Source organism: Formica exsecta, unplaced genomic scaffold (assembly GCF_003651465.1).
Source record: "Formica exsecta isolate Colony F162 unplaced genomic scaffold, ASM365146v1 scaffold8, whole genome shotgun sequence".
Taxonomy (NCBI): Eukaryota; Metazoa; Arthropoda; class Insecta; order Hymenoptera; family Formicidae; genus Formica; species Formica exsecta.
The window spans coordinates 340,924-363,083 of record NW_021853569.1 but is presented as its reverse complement, the minus strand read 5'-3'; the positions used below and the strand labels follow the sequence as shown (position 1 = coordinate 363,083).

The following is a 22,160-nucleotide window of genomic DNA, read 5'->3' as shown; positions in this document are numbered from 1 at the left end:
TCTAACTTCTAAAAATTGTTTCGATATTTATAAATATCTTTAATTTTACACAGTACCCTAAGAAGATTTTACTACATCATACCTGCACTTATCAATTGTCCTGGAATTGTTACGCATTGTACACCATTTATATTTTTCGTGAAGCTGACAATGGACCGCAGTATTTCTACATTCTTCTTTTGTTCCGCAACAATTCATGCATTCTTTCTTCATTCCATAACAATTCCTGCAGTAATACGAACTTATATTCGAAGGTGACATACTATAAAATCTAGGTTTATCAGTCTTCAAGCAACTCTTCAAGTATTGTGTCGGTACACAAGTGCATTGTGCTATCGACAAACGACAATACGCGCAGTAATTCTTTTTCTGTTCAAATTCACTATCCTTGTGAAGACTATCTTCGAGAGTGTTATTGCATTTTGAGCATTTGGCAATCGAACATGGGCATTTATTCAGATCGAAAAATAGTCCTCGTTTACAAGAGATAGACTCGTGTGATTCTTCTTCTGGTTTCTTCTGCGGGCAGAATACATCGATCGTTGTGCATGTGGCAATCGAACACGAAGGATCTTTCGGTTCAGAAGGTAGAATGCATTTACAAGGGATAGATTTTTGTAGCTCTTCTTCTAGCTTCTTCTGTGGACAGGCCACATAAGTTTTGCTTATCTCATCTATATCTTTTAGAATTTTATCTTCATCAGTAACATCTTTTGGAATATCTTTAACACTTGTTTCAATTTCGGTAACTTTTACTTCAGGCGCGATTAATTCTTCTGCTTTTAATTCTTTCGCGATTAATTCTTCTGCTTTTAATTCTTTTGCAATTAATTCTTCCGCTTTTAATTCTTTCGCGATTAATTTTTCTGCTTTTAATTCTTCCGCGATTAATTCTTCTGCTTTTAATTCTTTCGCGATTTCTGCAGGAATAGGTTCTTGCGGAACTACTTTTTCTTCTGGGATTTCTTCTTGATCGACCTGTCTTTTTTCAATAACATCAACAGGAATAAATTCTTCTTTAAGTTCTTGAGATTTAGGATCAACCGTCGTTACGGTTAAGGGAAGATGTGATCTTTTCTCTGCAATAATACGCAATAATTTAGGCGTTGTCTTATTCGTGCTAGGAATAACCATTTTCTTAATCTCTTCAGAAACTGCAAAGTCAGTTACCGGTGCAGTTGGTTTCAGTCTTGCAATAGGTCTTCCAGCTTTCTTAGTCATTTCTATAAATATAGAATTGATACAATATTGCATCAAAATAAGTAAAATAATAATATTTATTTATATATTTTTATATTAAAACCTTCTATAAGCTTATATTTTGATTTAAATAACTTAACACAGAGAATGCAAAATATCGTAAAAGATTTATGAAAGGGCAATTATGAAAGCTTTATATAATTAAATTGTCAAGTTAAATTAATTTATAATTTACCTCTGCTTGTGAGCGGATATCTTACTGGCATTGTAATTCTTTCACTAATTTTATCTTTTTTAAAAACAGTGTCCGATTTTCCAACATCTTTTATGCCATCTACAATTATTTTTTTTGGTATATCTTTTTCTGTTTCTGTCCTTTCTTTAATTTTCATCCTACCAAGTTTAATCACATCGATCAGTTTTTTAACTGATCGATTTAAGAATGAATCTCTCGGTTTTTCCTCTGTCGTTCTTCTTTCTTTTGAGATATCTTGGCTCTCTTCTTCTTCTTTCAATTCTTCTTGCGTTCTTTCTTCAGATTGATCAACTTTATCTGATGCTGAATTTTGTGTCATAGGATCCTTATTTAGTTGCTGAAAATGATTTCTCATTGTTTGATTAGGCGATAACTGTATTGTCGTTTTTCGTTTATTGACAAGAGTCTTCCATGTTTCTTCCGTAAAATTATTAAGGGCAACATTATTATCTAGTTGTATTACTCTTTCAGCATTTTCACTGTTCTTTTTCTGAATATTTAAGTTGGAGCTATTTGCATTTTCTTTCGCAAGGTTATCTTTTGCATCGTTTAAGAATACTCTCTTATCATTGTCCTGGTTAACAAAGTTCGAGTCAGAAATCTTCTTACAAATTGTTTCCTTTGGGACTTCTTTGGCGTCAGGAAGTGCCTCGCCAACTATTACTTCTTCCGGAGACACTTTTGGTTCGCCAAACATTCTCCTGCAAACTGTGATATCTTCCGGAGACTCTTCAGTAACAAACTTCTTACAAACTCTCGTTACTTGTGTAAGTTCTTCGGAATTTCCAAACGTTGTTTCGTACATAGTAGTATCTTTTAGACATTTCACGGAATTCTCGAACGTATTTTTACACGTTTGCATTTTCTCGAAACGGTCTCTAGCAACGCTGAACGATACACTCTCGCATATAGTTGCATTTTTATCTAATTTACTAGAAGATGTTTGGCAAATAGATATTTTTACATTCTTGTTACATTTGCCTTTTAGACATTCCGTTGAATCCTCGAACATACTCTCGCACGTTTGCGTTTGCTCGACGCATTCTCCAATAGTATTAAACGGTATCTCGCATACAGTTGCAGTCTCGACCAGTTTGTTAGAAGGTGTTCGGCAAACAGATCTTTTTTCTAAACATTTTATATTATTGCATACATTTTCAAAAAACTTTCCCTCGACTTTTTCGACGTTTGTGAAGCAATCTTCTTCCTCTTCCGCAATACAACTACATGTAGACCGTTGTCGAACAACGTTCTCTCTTTGGCAACTTTCGGAAGGTTGTTGCAATAGTTTATATTCGATCTGTCTCTTCCAAATATTATTACGATTTAGTATCGAATCCTGAAGTTTTTTATTTCGATATTTACAGCCGTCAGCAAAATGCTCTTTAGGATCTTTATCATATGTAACGCAATCTGTGTAAATCGATTTTGGTAACCATCTGCTGCCATCGACCGCATGGCATACCGTGTATGCACTATTATTTTCGCAAACGTTACTTTGAATATCATTTTTAACATAATCCCTCTGTTCTACGTTAGTGGAAATCGCATTTGATAAAGAGGCGTCACTGACATTCAACATGGTTCTCGCTTCTGAGGGATAAATAGTGGTCCAAGATTGTAGACGTCTAAGATTGTCGCACACACTAAAATCTGAGCATGGAACTGCAGAATCCGACAAATCCTGCCCAAGATCCATATTGCTAAAACTAGTATCCTTACAACAGCAACCGTCCCTGGTCGATGAGATCGTGTCCTTACATTCGATGTCATCGTCGCTGACATTTATCTGCTCCTTGCTGAACTCGCTCGATTCTTTCGCGGAGGTGCTGCACAATATTTTGTTATCGCAAACGATGTTATGGCTACTGCGCTTTTTGTGAATAGAATTAGACAGCTGCTGCGCTTGCAGTTTCTTCCGTTTTTCTTGTATACTGTTTATTAGCTTGCACGATGATATGCTGGCGCTTCGTGAATTTAATTGCTCAGTAGTTGTATTGGAATTTGTAGTAGTTGTGTCTGTGCTTAATCCAAGTTTTGATTTTTTCTTATTTTTCTCCTATATGTTTAATTATAGTTAATTATAAAAGAATTATTGTGATAATTGCATTTTATGTAAAATTATATGGTATTATTGTATAGTAAAATAATTGTAATATAGTAATTACAAGATACAATTAACTTTAATATTTTATATTTTTGTTTTCTTGGATTTATGGAATCGCTATTGTTCTCATTGGTTTATTCAATAATCAATTAAAAAAAATTTTTTTATATTAATTATGAAAAACGAATATGATATTTCTTTTTTATATAAACTGACAATTAATTTTTTATATAATACATTTCAATATTTTATACTTTTAGATATTATATTTGATATAAAAAAAGATTATTCAATGATGATACGTTGGCGTATTGTTTACCTGGCTACTATCTTTAGCTTCCGAGCAAATATAAATATTGACATTTCCGGTCATTTTTCGATTGTCGGTATTTATGTTATTCGGTGATTTTTTATTTTTCTTTTCGTTGTTAACTTTATTTTTCACAGGCAACAGTATTGTATCCTCATGTGTTTTGGTGTATGGATACGAGTTATCACACATGGACAGATAATTATACTGACGTGAAGCATGACGTGTTGTTTGTTGATTGCTACAAACATTGGGCAAATTGTTACGATATTTTTCCATTATATGAGATTGACACGTATGGGATTTTTGTTCAGACTCCTTCGAACAATGCAAAATCGGCTTTTTCTCTTCCTATTTGAAAGAAATTTATTTTTACCAATCTTGTTTAATCAATTCTATTCTCAAAATAAATTATAAATTTGAAGAAATAAAAAGGTCTTTTCGATATTATAATTGAATCGATATCTTTGTTAGATTTATTTTTGTAAAAAGTATAAAACATCTACGGAGAAACAGTATGAAAAATTCTCAAAGTGGATACTTGCATCCTAGGTACCATTGAGCACTGTTTCACGATAGTTTGCACGGCGTCTTTAATAGAATTGTTGATCTTTTTAATAGAATTGTTTATCTCTTTGTTAATTATCTCACTCAGTTTTGTTGGATTGATTCTTTCATCGTGCATGAGCAATTCCTTTCTCGTCGATACATTTGCGCAGGTTTCTCTATTGATTTTGTCTTCTCTGCATGTTCTCAAAGCGCGCATGCAATTCGCTTCCGGTACTTTCTTATCATTTTCATATCCCTCATTTTTTAACTCTTGTGCTTTCATGATATTTTATTTCTTCTCCTCAATTATGCCAAAAGTCAATGTTTTTAAAGTTTTTTCCTATCTTGTTTCAATTTTGCTACTAGTTTTATCAAAATCAACGTCTACGGAAAGCTTATGATTTTTCATAAGTCACGAAAAAAATAAGCTACGGTTGTATTGTGCAAGAGTGTCTCTGATATAAAAAATATTGTGTCCTGTCTCTTGAGTCTTTAAATTTTTTGCCGTTTGAGAATTTATCGCTTTTCCGCTCGTTTCGACTTTTGGTGCTAATCACCTCTGGCCGAAGAAATTTTTTAATCCCATTACCGTTTTTCATGATTTCCTTCAGCTTTACTACTGTATAAAATGCACTGTTCTTCTTCTCTTTGTTATTTTTCTCTATTATTACATACTTAAAAATTTGAACTACTTGGTTAACTGCCACATTATACTGACATTGAATGATGGCTTCTTCTAATGACAAAAAAATAGAATATCAAAAAATAAATCACATGCCTTTCATTTTTATAACATGTCAGACATGATTAATTCCGAGTTTTATTAAACCGAATTATTTCAGCCTCAATATGGATTTTCCATTATGGCCGAGAATCTTGGAATTTATTACTAAAAATAATAAAAAAATAAAAATCATAATAATCTAAAAATAATATCCTGCATGTTAAACAAGATGAAAAAGTATATATCTATATACTTATTACAAAATAAAAAATATTTTTAATTATTAAAAGTATAATCTAGTAATCTGGAAATATAATTAAAAAATGCAACTTAAAAACAAAAATTATCAATTCCATTCCTACTTTAACTTTTTTTATTACTCTCTCATTTCAATAATATTTAAAAAAGATTAATTAATCGGTGTATTATTCACTTAACTTGTTAATTGCGTCTCTACAATCGAAATTTTTTGTAATTAACAAGCGTTTTCAATAAATTTTACCTGAAGATACAATCATCTATTCGCTTTAAGAGCTGCATCAGTAGATCAATTCTCATATGGTAACCTTGACTTGTGCCGACTGATTGAATATATGAATCAATTATTTGGTAACGATGTTCGGCACTACTGACAAGAAATCTGTTGTTTACTTCTGATTTCGTCGTTTTAGAACAGATACATTAACGCAGCTGCGTATTGCTTAATTAAGCACATGATTATTGCACTCGCGTATAACACACGTGTAACAAATACGAGTAACACGAATTTTTTAATTATTTTATTAAATTTCAACTATGTGACAAATATTTTTAATACATTTATAATACAAATTGTCATTAATTGTATTTTAATTTTGTGACATTCTATAATGCTAACAAATTAATTTTCTCTGCTGTACGCCCTTTCTTTAAATGTTGATTTTATAGAACTTATCAATACCTGAAATAAAATTTGTTGAATTATTATAAAACTTTAATTATTATGAAACTTTAATTATTATAAAACATTCGGATAATAAAATTCTAACTTGATTACAAAGATTCTTCGGGGCAACACCACTATACGTTTATGAGATATCATCATTATTATCCGTTTCATCGGTTGAAGTCGAAACACCAGATCGATAATATTTGCCAGGATAATTACAAATTGATGACATTTCGCTAAACGATTCACTTTGAAATCTTTGTTTTAGTTTGTGGATTGTACTGCACTCTTCTTCGTATTTCTCATACATTGGCTGAAAATACAGATATTAATTATAATATTAATTATATTATATTGAAACATAAAATATTTATCTACGAAACAACTGAAGAGCGTAAATTAATATCAAGTTGCTTTGGTTTGAGCATTTTGAATGACAAAATATAAAATATAACTGAATAATTTATAATTAAGAGTTATAATTTACACACACGCAATCTACTATGACTATCCTAATTTCTGATAATTTCTTTTTTTTTGCTTATATGATTAAATTTTGATTATACCTTAAGCCTATTAACAGCTTTGTCACACTTTGACGTTGACATAATTTCTCTATGATCTTCATTCGTAGGGGGAAACAATTGTTTTAAATCTTTATCTTTGTCTGCACGCTGAAATAATGATATTAGAGGTCTTTCAGTTTCTATCACCTTCTTCCGAAACTCACACATCACATCTTTAAAGATTTGCGTTTCTTGATAAGGAAGGTTATTCCCCTCGTTTAGCTTTGTAGAGACCTTGGAAAATATCATATAAAAAATGAGAGATATTATATATCTTTAACCTTTTATATCTCCACAGTGACTACACATTGTTATACATATATAATCATAATAAAAATATACAATCTTTAACAACCGTACATAACGATTAATTGAGGAATATGATAAAAAATTGATTAATTAATTAATTTATTTATTAAGTATTTATAATTAAAAGAAAAATATTAAATTGTATTGATACACATTAAAAACATATCAAATGCATAATAAAGTTTAAAAATTCTCTATCAACTTTTAGAAAATATAAAAGTAAGATAAATTTTTTTACTGAAGTTAATCTGCTGACAGATTCATGAGCATCGCATGTAATAGAAGTATCACAGGATACAGGATCTCTCGATTTAGCGTTTAACGAAGAATCCTTCGTGCTTCGAAGAGCGCTCAAAGTCGTCCATCTTCTAGCTTCACGTTCCTGGATTAATCTCATTCTATCATGTTCTTTTAATTCTTCTATTAACCCCGGTGTTTGATATGGCGGTAGATATTTTTTCAACATAGGTGTCTTCAGTCTGGTTTCGCGGATATTAACATCGTATTTTGTCTTTCTCATTTGCTGTGATTTTTCTTGTAATGAACTGCAATAATTATAAGAAAATTACAAATTTTTCTCTTATTTTGAAGATTATAATATATATTTTTTAAGCGTTTTACTTTATTTAATTTAATATTAAAGATAATTTTTCGTTTTTGGAATATCGCTTTTTTAATACCTTATTTTTGTAAGCTCTGATGAACAAACATCTGCGTAACTTGGGACATAACGTGAAACTTGACCTGCATAAGTATTTTTAGCTTGTCTATAACATCTGTAAGGTTCGCGTGTAACGTGCGCGTTACGTGGACTTAGAAATTTCCGTTGATTCCAATAATTATAATCTTGACAGTGGATTATTCGGTCAGGTGCCTGAAATTGCGGTTGAACATTACAAGACCAAACTTCTGGCTCGTTTGTAAACTTTGAAACGCAAGCACCATCCTGTCTTCCTCGAACATCTCTCATGTCAGGAATATTACACTGAGTTTGTCGATCTTCACTTAATTCAATGGCTGGTCTAAACGTAGAAGCGATTTTTCCATGTCTTTGAACATCGGAACGTTTTTCTGCTCGATTTGTACGGAAAAATTCTTCTGCGTGTCGCGTACTATATAGTCATTGATATCAGAAATTCATATATAAAACTTAAACATGTGTATATTACCTGGAATGTCTTTGAGTTTGCACATCGCGATTACAAGTTTTTTTTTGTTTCCTTTTTCTATTATATTGCTTCCCTTTAATTAATGTTGCCTTGTTACAAGATTTTCGTTCTTCTCGTGGTGAACTACTCTCAGATTCACTGTAAAATGTCATTGAGTTATAACACTTTTTGTATGAGACTCGTAGATTAATAATAATTTTTAATATTTTTTTTTTTTATATACATTTTATACCTTTTCTTATAATATTCATATTTATCGATCCACTTTTTTCGTCTTTTCTCGTCTGTCTTGCCTTTTTTTTCTTTTATGCAAGCTTTAAAAATGTTGGCATCAGTATGCGGTGTCTTTGCACTTTTCTTGTATCTTTTAGATTTTTGGAGATTCGTTTGGATACTCTTCTCGGGTATTTCCGTAAATCTTCTAATTTCACTCGCAATGATCTGCGTGTCTTTCTGCAACATTTCAATGTCTTCTTCAAACTCCGTGGATTTTGCCATTTTTGTATCACCTATACATGTTTCCTTCGCTGTTTCCGGTTGCTTCGTTAATTTTTTCTCGACAAATTTTTCACGCTCTTTTCCTTGGTACGTGACGCCGTACAACAGCAAACTAGCTAACGGATCGTACAACTGAGCTTTTTCATTTTCTCTTGATGCTTTCACGTCTTTACTCGCTTCTAGGTTTTTAGTTTGTTCTTCTTTGACAGAGTATTTTTTTCCATCTTTTTCTTCTGCAGTATCATTTAGCTCTATAATCCCTCTGCCGTTTTTCGCTAAGGATTTTCTCTGATTATCTTCAATTACAACTTTTTCTGGAATTTTTCGATCTGTCTCAATATCTATCTCAGCATCTGTTGATGTTCCTTTTGTAGCGACTTCTTTCATCTTCTTTTCTGGAAATTAGACGAATAAGCAGTTCGATTAAATATTCTATTCTCTTCTTCGTGTAGAATTTTAAATCGAAAGATCACTATCTCCTGACCTGATTTTTGCCAATCGATAATCAGTAATTCGTTGTCTGTTTCCAACATTTCGTTCGTTTCAGATATTTCGTTATTATGTTTGGTTGTGGTACTCATATCCGATTGACAAACTTCATTGTCTTTTTTAATATCGCAAAATTGTGATGTGCAAGTGCAGGAAATCTAAATAAATTCAGCTTTTATTAATGTATAATTCAATATAGTTAAATTAAATATATTTACAATAAAAAATTTCTAATATTGGGAATAAAATATAAGAAATATACATATTATATAATAGACATATACATATATGTACACGTTTTAATTAATTCGTATAAAATTACATATTTCTATTTTTAAGTAAGTTTCATAACTGCACACACACGAAAGATCGATATTGAAAATTAAGATTATCACGGAACTAAGAAACAGCTATAGCATACGCGAGTATAATCACTAGAGATATTTCGCTTATTCGTCTCCTGACTATCGAAGGATGTTCTGGTATCTGATAAAATATTAATACGATCTCCCGGATGAACGCATCTCCGCTTTAATTGCGAGTCTTTGATCTCGTCTACTTCGAAATATACCGTATCCTTTGAAATCGGCTGCAGATACCTAAAGCACGAGTTACACGTTATGATATAAACACAAAATAACTATATTGCACATCAGATTCTTATTTATCATATAATAATATTTATTTCAAATTTTACCCGATGTACCTCGGTAAGTTTTTCGTCGTAAATTTCTTCTCGTGAGGGTATTTCAACTTTACAACGTCAGCTCGTTCATGTGAATCTGGTTGGCGACAAATCGTCCTGCGTCGTGCACGATGTGAATCATAATTTCTGTTGTAAATATTATCTTCGGAATCATCATGGTCCGAAATGATTTGTAAACAATCTACTTGCCGATCGCGCGTTTTCAGGAGCATGCTCTTTTCATTTTCTTCGTCGGAGGTAGACGAAGAAGAAGATTCTTTACGCTTCGCTTCCTTTTTCGTAGTACGGATTCGTCGATAGATATTCGTTCGAACAGGCGAGACATATCGAGTTCCAGGAAGCATTCGAGCTATTCTGTCTACGAGAGACGGTTTTCTCGTTCGCCATTCGCCTCTATCGCTATCGGTCTTCTAAAAGGGAATGAAAATTCGTTGTAAATGGCCAGCGCAGAAATAATTGATTAAAAATAAAGTGGATACACGTCAGTGAAGTAACAAGAAGTTATTTTATCGCATACCGTTTCCTTTCCGAGCCAAGGAATTTTCGTGAGCGCAGCAAGGATTCTCCTTACGCGGCTCCGTTTCTTTTCTTTGGCAACGCCGTCCTTTAAGAGTAGTTCCTCGGAGCCATCGTCCATTTCGATGTGAACCACCTCCTCTTCATCTAGTTCCTCCGTGGGCCAGGACTCGGTATTCGCTATCGACGTAGATGAGCTGGAATCGTCCTTGCGCGGGGAAGAGCAGGATTTTCTTTTCAACCTAGTACGAAGCCTCCTACGAGCTCTCAGCACGAAACAGGACGTCGGATCCTCGCTGCTCGAGGTAATTTCCTTCGCCAATGGGTCGTTAAAAATCTGACCATACATTTACAGCTTAGTTTTCCATTATCGACATTGGTCATTAAGGTCCATTCGCTTTTCTCTTATTAGCATAATTAAGATGATAGGTTTTTACTAAGAAGATTATAACATTTCATAAAATCGATTTATTTTTGCTTCCTCATAGAGGAAGCTTTGTTTTCGTGACAAAATTTTTTTTCAAGTTTTCTATGCTAATGTGTTTAGAATGTTTCAAAACGTCGAAAAATCATATTCCTAAAAAATGTCTGTACGTATGTATGTATGTGTGTATGTGTGTATGTATGTATGTATGTATGTATGTATGTACGCAATATATTGTACAACCTTTAACTTCCGCAATTTTTACTGCTTAAAGCAGCTTAAGCTTTGTAAGATAAAATGATGAGGAAGCAATGTGCAAGTTTTTAATTTGTACAACTCTACTTGTTTTTGTTTAATAATTAATATTATATACAGAATATGTCTGATTTTTTTTTTTTTTTTGTTAAAATGTACAGTTATATCTTTTCAATTCGGAAAAGGTTTGTTATGTATTTGTATAGAAAAGCCCCTATTATTCTTTAAACAATATATAATAAATTAAGATCTTGAGATGAAATGGCAACGTCTTACTTGAATCGTAACGTCTTCTCTTATTTTCTGGGCTTCGACGTCTTTGAAAGGCGTTTTACGACGCTCAATTTCGATCTCTCGTGATGACCTTTCTTGATAAGCTAAAACATGTATCAATTATTACTTTTATCATTGACTTCCAATCAACTTTCTTTTCGATTTGTGAGATAAATTATAGATTTGGAATAGATATGTTTTTTTTTGTAATATGAGTATATATAGTGCAAAAACAGATAGTTATTGTACATACTATAACTATAGATCGACTCTGAACTACTTTCATCGATATCGTCATCTGTTTGTACAGCTTTATCCTTTTTTTCCACGATTATTTCGTCAATTTTTTCTTTCTGTCTTTCTTCATATATTTTTTCTTCCGGTATTCTTTCTTCTATTATCCTTTCTTTAGGTATTTGTTCTGGTAGTTTTTCTTCCGGTATTTCTTCTTCTGGTAGTCTTTCTTCTGGTATTTCTTCTTCTGGCAGTTTTTCTTCTATTCTTTCTTCCGGTATTATTTCTTCTTTAGGTAATTTTTCTTCTTTAGGTTTTTCTTCTATAATTGGTTCCTCTTCTTTACAGATATCGATACCTATCGGTACAGGTTCCTTTTTCGCTATCAATTGATCATCCGATGAATCTCTAATGCGGTCAAAAGTATAATCATGTGATCATGATTATCAAACATAATGAAACAAATACCTACATCATGCATATTTTTATACGATATTATGTTTTAATCCTAAAAATATAAGTATTTTTAGATTGTAATAAAATGCAAATATGATATTTTTTTTGGAAATATACATATTTTTTAAAAAAGAAGCTAAATTATAAATATTTATTAAAACTTATATAAATAAAAATATTTATAAATAATAATTTGTATGTTTTCAAATTGTATTAATTCATTGCTCGCAATGCGCAATCAATAGCTTATATTACTATCACTCTCATACTCTGCGAAATTCCTCGTTGAAAATGCGACATATGATCAGGGTTGGGTAGTAACTAGTTAAACAGATAAGAGTGAAGTTAAAAAGTTGAAAAATTAATAACTTTTAACTTAACTTAGTTAATTTTAAACATGTTAACTTTTAACTTAAACTAGTTATTTTGAAATGCATTAACGTTAACTTATTAACTTTTTTTACACAAGTTAAAATAATTCATCAATATTAAAGTCGTGTGAAAATGATTGATCGTAATGCGAATATTTCATTTGTCGTACAAGTTTGTCGGGTGTGTCGATTTGCTGTTAGATAGAGAAGTAACTTTTAACTTTAATGAGTTAATAATTTTGCTTCCTTGTAGAAGAAGCTTTGTTTTCATGACAAAATTTTTTTCGAGTTTTTTATACCAATGTGTTTAGAATGTTCCAAAACGTCGTAAAATCATATTTTTTAAAAATATATGTATGCTATGTATGTATGCTATGTATGTATGTATGTATGTATGTATGTATGTATGTATGTATGTGTGTATGTGTGTACGCAATATATTGTACAACTTATAACTTCCGCAATTTTTTAGATATTGGACTAAATATTTTTTACATGGATAGAGTATCATTAAAGGATGTTTGGTATTGAATTTAGTGACAATCGATGGAAAGGTTAATTTTTTATAAAATTTTTAATTTTTTGGGGAATGTCTGTACACGTTGTAACTTTCGCCAATTTTGAGATACCGGGTTAAATTTTTTTACATAGATAGAGTATTATTAAAGGATGGTTGGTACTGAATTTGATGAGTATCGGTGAAAGGACCCATTTTTTATAAAATTTTGAATTTTTTGAGAAACGTCTATACACGTCTTAACTTTTGCAAATTTTAAGATATCGAGTTAAATCTTTTTATATGAATAGAGTATCATTAAAGAATAGTTGGTATTGAGTTTGCTTCCTCTATTAGGAAGCCAAAATTGAAAAACTCACTTGCTTTAAGGAGCTTAAGCTTTGTGAGCGAAATAAAATTCCTCTATGAGGAAGCAATGTGCAAATTTCTAATTTACACATTTTTTTAACTTAACTTTAGCTGAGTTTTTGTTTAAGTAACTTTTAACATAAACTTAGTTAATTTTTTAGCCATTAACTTTAAACTTAACTTAGTTAAAAAAAAAAAATTAACTTACCTAACCCTGCATATGAAATTTATTAACAGAACTTACCTTTCTTCACTTATGTCCGACAAATCGCCGTATTCGATGGGCGATCGGCAAATCGTGCAGAGATTCTGCAAGTCCGCGAAGCATTGAATGCAGAACAAACCGACGCAATCAGGTGTGGCGCATTTAATGTGCGGTTCCTGATCGGAACGTTCCGCAGCACCGCACAGAAGACACATATTCTGCTTCCGAGGGAATAACTTGTTCAGGAACGGGCAGATTGCCAGGCATCGCTCTCTGAACGTGACCCTCTCGATTCTCTCGCCTTCGGTCATGCCGAACTTGCGGCGCAACTGGCGCCGTGCAAATTTCAGAAAACTTCCTCTCGATCTGCACGAGTTTGGATCCATTAACTAGATGCGATTTGTATGCATGAAATTTATGTTTCGCAAAGTAAACGCAAGTAAAGTAACCGAGTTGTACGATTAAGCAAGCCGAAACAAGAGATTTACTTTCGCTCATTGTTTTAAACCAGTTTAAGAAGAATCTTTAACATTTTGATGAAAAACAGTTAAGTAATAAAATGGAAACATCAACAATTAAATAATAAAATGTAATATTTAATGTATAATTGTTTGATTAAATTTTATTAATATTTTTTGTATAGTAACTAGAACAAAACTTGATATAGAAAATGCTTATTTCATGTTTATATGTCAAATACTTTGTTAGCTAATTGAACATCTGCATTACCTGATTATATGATTGTACAACCAAGCAGCTCTTTGCTTAGCTCTTTCCGGATAATATTTGCACATCACAACGTGCCGCAATCTCAATCCGTACGGTTCGAATATCGCCATGATCCAACAGAAACCGATCAGCGTCATAATCTGCGTATATCTGTCTAGATCCGGAGGGATGGGATCTGGAAGGCAGGGCATCATATCGATCTCCACATCCTTCGCGTGCGGCGTGAAGGCTTTCACGATGCTTCGATAAAGGTCGGCAAGATAGCCGTTACCAGACACATAGACGCCTATAGAATTGGGTCGTTGGACCTAGAGATCGATATGTACGTTTTGCCATCATATCACGCGATATTACTTTTCGTGATTATTCTATGTCATTGTATATTCGACTGCCGATATTCCAGCAATTCGCGCGAATCACGATAACAAAATCACAGTTCTAAGCTAACAGAACGTTTGACCAATGCAATTCAATTTTTAAAATATATTGCAAGTGTATTTTTATTTTTCAGTGATGTCTCTTTCTCTTATGTATCTTGTATTTATCATGAAACGTGTAATCAGTGATTATTTAAAGACTTAATGTAGGGGAAAGTAGGGTAAAACTGGGTATTTTTGTAGATTTGTCTTCCTAGAAAAAATCAGAGAGTAAGAAAAATTTTGCTGACCGTTAGTAGTCTTTAGTCTTTAGTACCTTAAATTATGAGAAAATGAGGCTAGTTGCTGAAAAAAAAATATTTGGTTACCAAGGATAACAAGATTTTTTGAAGAAGTCAAAATACCCGGTTTTGCCTTATCGATAAAGTAAAGCCGAGTACCCATTTGAAAATATGTAAAACACTGCAATTACAAAATCTAGATTTATTTTAATCAAGATACAATACAAAGATGTATTCTATTGACAAAAATCATAAATAAAGATATCCTCTTGTTTTACATTGCTGCAGGATTTTCTTATTTAATTTTTTAACTTTAGGGGTCTCAAAAAACTTTTTTTTTTAGTAGTTTCTTTTTCTGAGGGGTAGTTTTTGTTTCCAACTGCTTTTTGTAGGGAGACAAAGTCAGGATAACAGTTTTTCCTATTTTCATTACATGAAGTGTGTAAATACCCGGTTTTACCCCAATACGAAGAAAATAATAAATACGGCGGCTATATAAGTGGCTATATCCGTCGTACAAAGTGACGATCAAAACTAAAGCAATATACTCTCTAATATGTACAGAATGCAATGCTGCATTTACCGAAGCAGATGCTCTGTGTAGCAAAAGTCCATAACGACTCGATTGTTGCTCCGATATTGATCTTTTTTGGCCCGAAAATTTTGAACTTCTCTCAAAAAAGAAATATTGTGTGCACATGGACACGGATCTCAAAATAATGTTGGCATCAATCTACAACTAATAACACAAGTTAACCAAAGATAGTAGCACTTATCACAAAGAAACAGAAGTACCCGGTTTGACTCGCCTACCCGGTTTTACCCTACTTTCCCCTATTCAAAGTATTCTGAACTTTATAAAATATCGGAATACAAATCATTTTTCTAAACAATATTTGCAATTAAGATACCTTTGTTTCGATCCGTCCATGAAACCTAATAGTGCTAAGGATCCAGTAAAGACTGTAATCCGCCATCATGTGGATACATATTTTAAATGATGTTAAGCACAAGAATACTGCGGATTTGGCGAGTTTTACTTTCTCTGCCTTAATCAATGTGATGGACGTTAATGGAATATATTGATTTCTTTCGCGACGGTTTAACGGTAATATGGTTTCCTTTTCCTGACGCGTTCTTATCAAATCAATAGTGCGCAGATCATCAGTCAGATATCGATTGTCGAAACGGTCGTTCGTTAACCATTTATGCCGATAATGTATAATTCTAGAAAATACCTCGATTTATCAAATATTAGATTGCAGCTTATTAAAATAATATCTTTAATTTTACCTCAGTAGCATGAACAAAATAAAAAAAGTGGCCATAAAGCTCATCCAATCAAAAACAGCTAAAAATCTATCGGTCCTTGATCGCACCTCAGTAATTATACCAGTCGATATATCTTCGATAGATTTACTTTGATTCGTTTCAAAGTGGAAAGAATGCGAAAATTTCACTTTAACGTAAAACATCGCTTTTATATGGCGAGTGAACTTTTTGATTTCTGTTTGAGAATGAGATCTTTTTTAAAATTATTTCCATATATCGCGTGAAGTTTATGAAAATCTTTAAAATCTTTGTAAAGTTATAAATATATATATCTGTATTTTTGTAAATTTTTAGTCTTTTCCCAAAAGTTGTAAATTTTTATTTAAAAGAATTCTTTAAAGTTTATAATGTTATAAAGTTTTTGAGAAAAAGGAAAATATTAATTAATTAAAATAAACGTACTTTTGCGTACAGCATCAACTATAGTATCGGCAATGTAAGACACGAGCATGCAAATGAAGTCTAAAGGTTTCACTATGTAACACAAGGCGCTCACGATGTACGTCAAATTGCATATCCCTCCGAAAAGAGGGCCAAGCTTCGCCTTACAGTCAGCCACCGCGCCATCGAAAACTCTCTGACACCTGTCGAATGGCGTACCCAATTTCTTGTTGCAGATATTCACGATGCTGCCGAGCCATTGAAAAACCGACGTGATCACTCTCACTAAAAGATACATTTTCCAAGTTACAGTGATCGATGGATTCGTGAAATCGCGAGGGAAAAGTTGACTTACGTAGACTAAGCACGAGTCGTTTGATAGCCACGAGAGTTCGCTTAATCTTCTTTACAACCACCTTCACTGTCTTTATTACTTTCGATATCGCGTCTCTCAGAGCGTAGAACGGTTCTTTTATTAAATCAATTACACTTTTTAAGACTTGTTTTAACTGCTCCTACAGATGCGATTTATATTAGTAAAAGCGACTCAAAATAATAACAAATCAAAAAGGATAAATAATCTCACGAGAATTTAATAATCTATATGAAATACTTCAAGTAATATGGAGCGGATAGTACTTGAATAAGTATTTGTTGATTAAACAAAATATCTAATGATCTGTAAAACTAAGAACTAATAAAACCAATAATAGATTCAAGGAAGTATCAATCGGATAATGCGTAGACATAAAAGGAATATATAAATGAACTTACCTATAAGAGCTTACCTGTCCACAGACTAAAGACTCCGAAAGGACACTGGTATTGTGCAAGGTATTTTTTCCCGGTCCGGTAAGAGTTAGAATAAAGGCATAGGCCATCAAGGCCTGTCTGCCACGTTTAGAAAAAAATTGCGGCAGCAATAAGAATACAACACACCTGTTTATTTGTAAGAACTTGTAGAAAAATGTGTATTAAAGAAAATAAAACTATATTGTAACAGGATTAAAATTTGAGATAATTTTGATCTTTCTTTTTCGAAATAATCTATAGATTCGAAATCTTTATATTTTACATACATAATTTATGTTTATATCTTTATATTTGTGTTATCATTGAAATTCACAAGGAATCACCTCGCACGGTAAGAAAATGCCAATCCAAGCGTGAGAATCATTCCAAGAATCGAGCATAACATCGTGGCGGACGAAAGGGTGAAATTCAATTGAATCACGAAAAATACGAAAAACATATATGTGAGAAATATGCCGCCCAAAAACCCGAATACGCTCTTCAGAATATAATTCTCGAGCGTGCCATCCGTTCGAAGAAGCTTCATCTTTTTATAAACCCAAGAATATTTTATGGGAGAAATTATTCGACTCCAGAAATGTTTAACCTTCTTTCTGCATCTATAGAAATATAATTACACGTAACATCTCGATTTAAAAAAAATTATAAAATAATGAAATAAAAAGGAGAATTTATGGCGCGTTAAATAGACAATATCGTTAAAAATCTGATAGAAACACTTGTACACTTTTTTAAAAAGTAAATATATAATAAAATGTCAGAGAGAAAAATTTCTAAAGATTAACATTAATATTGATTGTGTGCAGGTAGGTCAATTGCTCCAAGAAGTTAGTGGAGCTTACTTTAATCTCTTTCGTCGGAGACGTTGCTTCAAAGTGAAACGTGGCTTGACACCTTCGGAGATCTCAATCGATCTCAATTTCTCATCCTCATAGTTCAACCTAGCTTTTTCGATTTTTCTAGCTTTCAGAAGCAATTGAAAAAATGCCATGACCTTATCCACTTATTCCATTTAATCTTTTATGCTATTTAATACTGATATATTCATATACATTCCTTTTAAGAAGTACATTAATTGCTCTAGTTTATAATAAATCACTATATGATAAAAACGTCACTGAACGTCATGATAATTTCAATATATAAAGTGAAGTTTCAAACAACTTGTTTTCATTCACATATTCCTTGATCTTTTATTGTTTTCACATTTTATCTATAAATGAATGATGATATGAATGAATATATGAATGTATATAATGTGATGAATGAATGTATATAATGGATGCCACAGACTTCTATATATATATAGAATAATATATATATATTATATAAATAATATTATATATAATATACATATATACAGGATGGTTCAGAAATGCTTTAACAAATTTGGGGATGAATTCTCTACACAAAAAGAAAAAAAATGTCATATAAACATGTGTCCGAAAATATCTGGTTTATAAATTATAATCGAAAAATTTCAACAAAAACTGACAGAATATATCTATAATGACACATGACCAATGTAATACATCTTCAGTTCAATTGTTTATCTACTCACAATTTACAATAAATGCTCAAAATGTCCTCCACTTGCTTCAATGCATGCATAGACAACTCGGATCATGGGTTGTCGCATCTTTTCAAGGGTCCCACAACGGTTACGAGTGGTTTTGCAGGCATCTTTTGATGTGTTGGTGAAGCGTCTCTTTATTTGCAATTTCAGTTGCATAAACTAGGGCTTTTAAGTGTTCCTACAGATAAAAATCTAATTTAGGTCAGGCCATGATACTGAGAATTGAATGTAATCTTTCGATTATATAATTCATAAATCAGGCATTTCCGGACATATGTTTATGACATTTTTCTTGTTTTTATGTAGAGAATTCATCTCCAAAGTTTGTTCAAGTATTTCTAAACCACCCGGTATATTGTATAGAACCCTGTGATGGATACAGATGTTTTATATACTTTATTCAGATTAGATACTGCTAAAGATTGATTATTTTTTAATACAATATATAATGTTTTATACATTTACTTTATTTTGCTTCCTCATAGAGGAAGCTTTGTTTTCGTGACAAAATTTTTTTTCGAGTTTTTTATGCCTATGTGTTCAAAATGTTTCAAAATGTCGAAAAATCATATTCCTAAAAAATGTATGTCTGTATGTATGTATATATGTACGCGATATATTGTGCAACCTCTAACTTACGCAATTTTTGAGATATCTAGTTAAATTTTTTTACATGAATAGAATATTATTAAAGAATGATTGGTATTGAATTTGGTGAGAGTTGGTATTGAATTTAGTGAGGATCGGTGAAAGAATTCATTTTTTATAAAATTTTGAATTTTTGAGAAATGTCTGTACACGTTGTAACTTTCGCAAATTTTGAGATATCGGGTTAAATTTTTTTACATAAATAGAGTATTATTAAAGGATGGTTAATATTGAATTTAGTGAGAATCGATGAAAGAATTCATTTTTTATAAAACTTTGAGTTTTTTGACAAATGTCTGTACACAACCTAACTTTCGCAATAAATATATATAAAAAAAAAGTGTGTAAATTAGAAAATAGCATATTGCTTCTTTATCTTTTTATTTCGCTCATTTTCTCTTTTTTATTATATTTGCTTTGAAAAAAAAACTTCTGTTTTAATTTTTCAATTTTTTTTCAGAAATGATTTTAAATAAATATGTACGGTCGAGAAAGATTTTTCCAAAGATATATTAACATCAGGCGACACAGTCTGATATAGTAGAGTTCCAAGCTGCCAACAAATGATTATAAAGGCAGTCGTCGATAATTGAACGAGTAATGATAAAAGCGTACATGTATTATTAAATCTTATTTATCAAAGTATAATATTTGGATATAGAGAAATGTGTAAGTAAAGAAATTTCTCTTCTAATTATAAACATTATTATTTTATATCACAGTATATATAAACATGAAGACCGGCATAATCTTCAGAAATATTAATAACCAATTAAGTTTAAATAGCAAACTATAATTGTACATTAAAAATATGAAATAAATTTATCTTTGTTCTTATCATCTCATACACTTATCATAACATTTATTATCAAAATTGTGTCCAGGATGTCAAATATTTAAAAGAGATAAAGTCCCCGCAGTCCAACATTTTTTGCAATCTTTTTATAATATATTTACAATAGACATTTTACACTTTCACAACTATTTTGAGGGTCGTGGCGAAACCAATCGAGCAGCACTCGTATCATCAGCTCCATACGTTCTCCAAGATCCCACTTTACATCGAACGTCGCCAGTGTTGGTCTTCGATCCTTCGAGGAGGACCACCTGACATGTCTCGCTAAACGTCAGAGTGAGATATCGATGTCACCCGCGCGGTGGGCGTCGAGGTGTCGTCGGAGAGGGGCGCGCAATCTAAACCCGATAACGAGCCAGCTGGCGGCGGCAGTGCCGTCGTTTACGTGGAGGTACGACCTTCGCGAGAACCCGCTCTCGGCCTGGTGAACCCGTGCCGGACCGCTCGTCCGGAGGAAGGCCGCAGCCAGGTTCCCGCGGAATAAATCGCGCGGCACGAACCGATATAGCTCGCGGGCACGGACAACTGAAATTCTCCCGCGGATCCCCGAGGAGCGAATCGAGAGAGGGAGGAAAGGAAGAGAGCAAAACAAACATGCCGTGACCTCCCTCAGATGTGACAATGTGTACAACCCGACCAAGTCGACGGTGTTCATAGCGCGTGCGACTTTCGATCGCATGCGACCAAAGCCGTAGACGCTTCGTCGTCATCGTCGTCGTCGCCTTGACCGCGTGTGTAATAATCGTGTTGTGCAGTGGTATCGCCTGACCTAGCTTCTACCACATTCAAGTGCTCAGACCGATCGCGATGACTACGAGGGAGCTCTACGTTAAGGTATTGTTCACGAGTTGTTCAGATACCAAATATCTGATGCGCATCCTCGAGGAAGATGGCAGGGTCTCTTTTCTGACGTAAAATTGCGCGCCGAGAATTCTCGCATCGTTTTATATCCCCCGAGAGAGATCGACGCTTCAAGGGGATGTTTCGGTTCAACATGTAGCTTGATACACGAACGCGATCAAAGCTTCCAGGTATTCGTTCCCAATCGGTGTCTTGGATTCTTCCATTTGACAAATAATGACCCTTAACTTTCGTGATTCTGGAATTTGTGAAAGATGTTCGAAAATAAATGTGAAGTATATGTATGTGAAATACGTTTCAAGTGCATTCAATAAGCAAAAGGGTTTATTAAAATTCATTCAGATTTAATAGCAGATTTTCAATCGCTATTTATAATTCAATATTAATCATACTGTTGTGACTTAGATAAATTATATTATTATTGTGGGTATTTTTAATCACATATAATATTATTCTCTTTTGATATATGTGAGACGATATATGAGACCTAACAGCATCAACTAGGAAAGTCGTGGAGCTGAAAATGTCTCGGTTATACAATCAGTGGAAATTGCAGAAACGATGTCGGATACTATGAGTTTATGTGGTTGCGCATGCGAAACTGTAATCCGACTTTGTTCTTACATTATTAAGTGTGCAAACCTTTGACATTTGGAGTGAATGTATTTTTCTCGGGGTGTCAACCTGTAAATCCGACCCGCAAGTCAACAACTTGCAATGCAGGAAAGCTGTCAACCTGTTTCAATTACACGATCATATTTTTTAAAAACATCTGGAAAAGCAAATTTTTAATTCTTTAATTATTGCAATTGTTTCATTGTACATAAGAATAAAATGAAACAAATTTTATTGTATATTAATATATATATACCAGATGGATGAACTATATTTTTAAT

The 22,160-nt window shown here is 32.6% G+C and overlaps 2 protein-coding genes across 5 annotated transcripts in view; one reads left to right on the top strand and one right to left on the bottom strand.

Annotated features, from left to right (window-relative positions):
• Positions 1-57: 57 nt before the first annotated feature.
• On the bottom strand, positions 58-18,353 carry LOC115244116. The gene is given in 26 exon segments (XM_029821512.1): positions 58-639; positions 871-1,223; positions 1,436-1,534; positions 1,598-3,512; positions 3,856-4,224; positions 4,430-4,762; positions 6,220-6,387; positions 6,641-6,874; positions 7,188-7,494; positions 7,750-8,028; positions 8,119-8,256; positions 8,351-9,006; positions 9,090-9,263; positions 9,527-9,704; positions 9,812-10,221; positions 10,329-10,664; positions 11,283-11,383; positions 11,533-11,921; positions 13,450-13,776; positions 14,140-14,447; positions 15,709-16,024; positions 16,091-16,304; positions 16,532-16,795; positions 16,866-17,025; positions 17,299-17,449; positions 18,166-18,353. Coding segments are annotated over 26 exon segments (8,910 nt in total). The 5' UTR covers positions 18,315-18,353.
• A 2,296-nt stretch (positions 18,354-20,649) lies between these two features.
• LOC115244096 (unconventional myosin-Va) overlaps positions 20,650-22,160 on the top strand; it is a 24,951-nt gene continuing 23,440 nt past the window's right edge. The window contains exon 1 of one of the 4 annotated variants that reach the window (XM_029821483.1): positions 20,650-21,237. In XM_029821483.1, coding sequence (XP_029677343.1) covers positions 21,211-21,237 — 27 coding nt within the window. In that variant the 5' untranslated portion in view covers positions 20,650-21,210. The remainder of the gene's footprint in view (positions 21,238-22,160) is intronic. The other 3 variants (XM_029821485.1, XM_029821484.1, XM_029821486.1) reach the window with 3 other exon arrangements.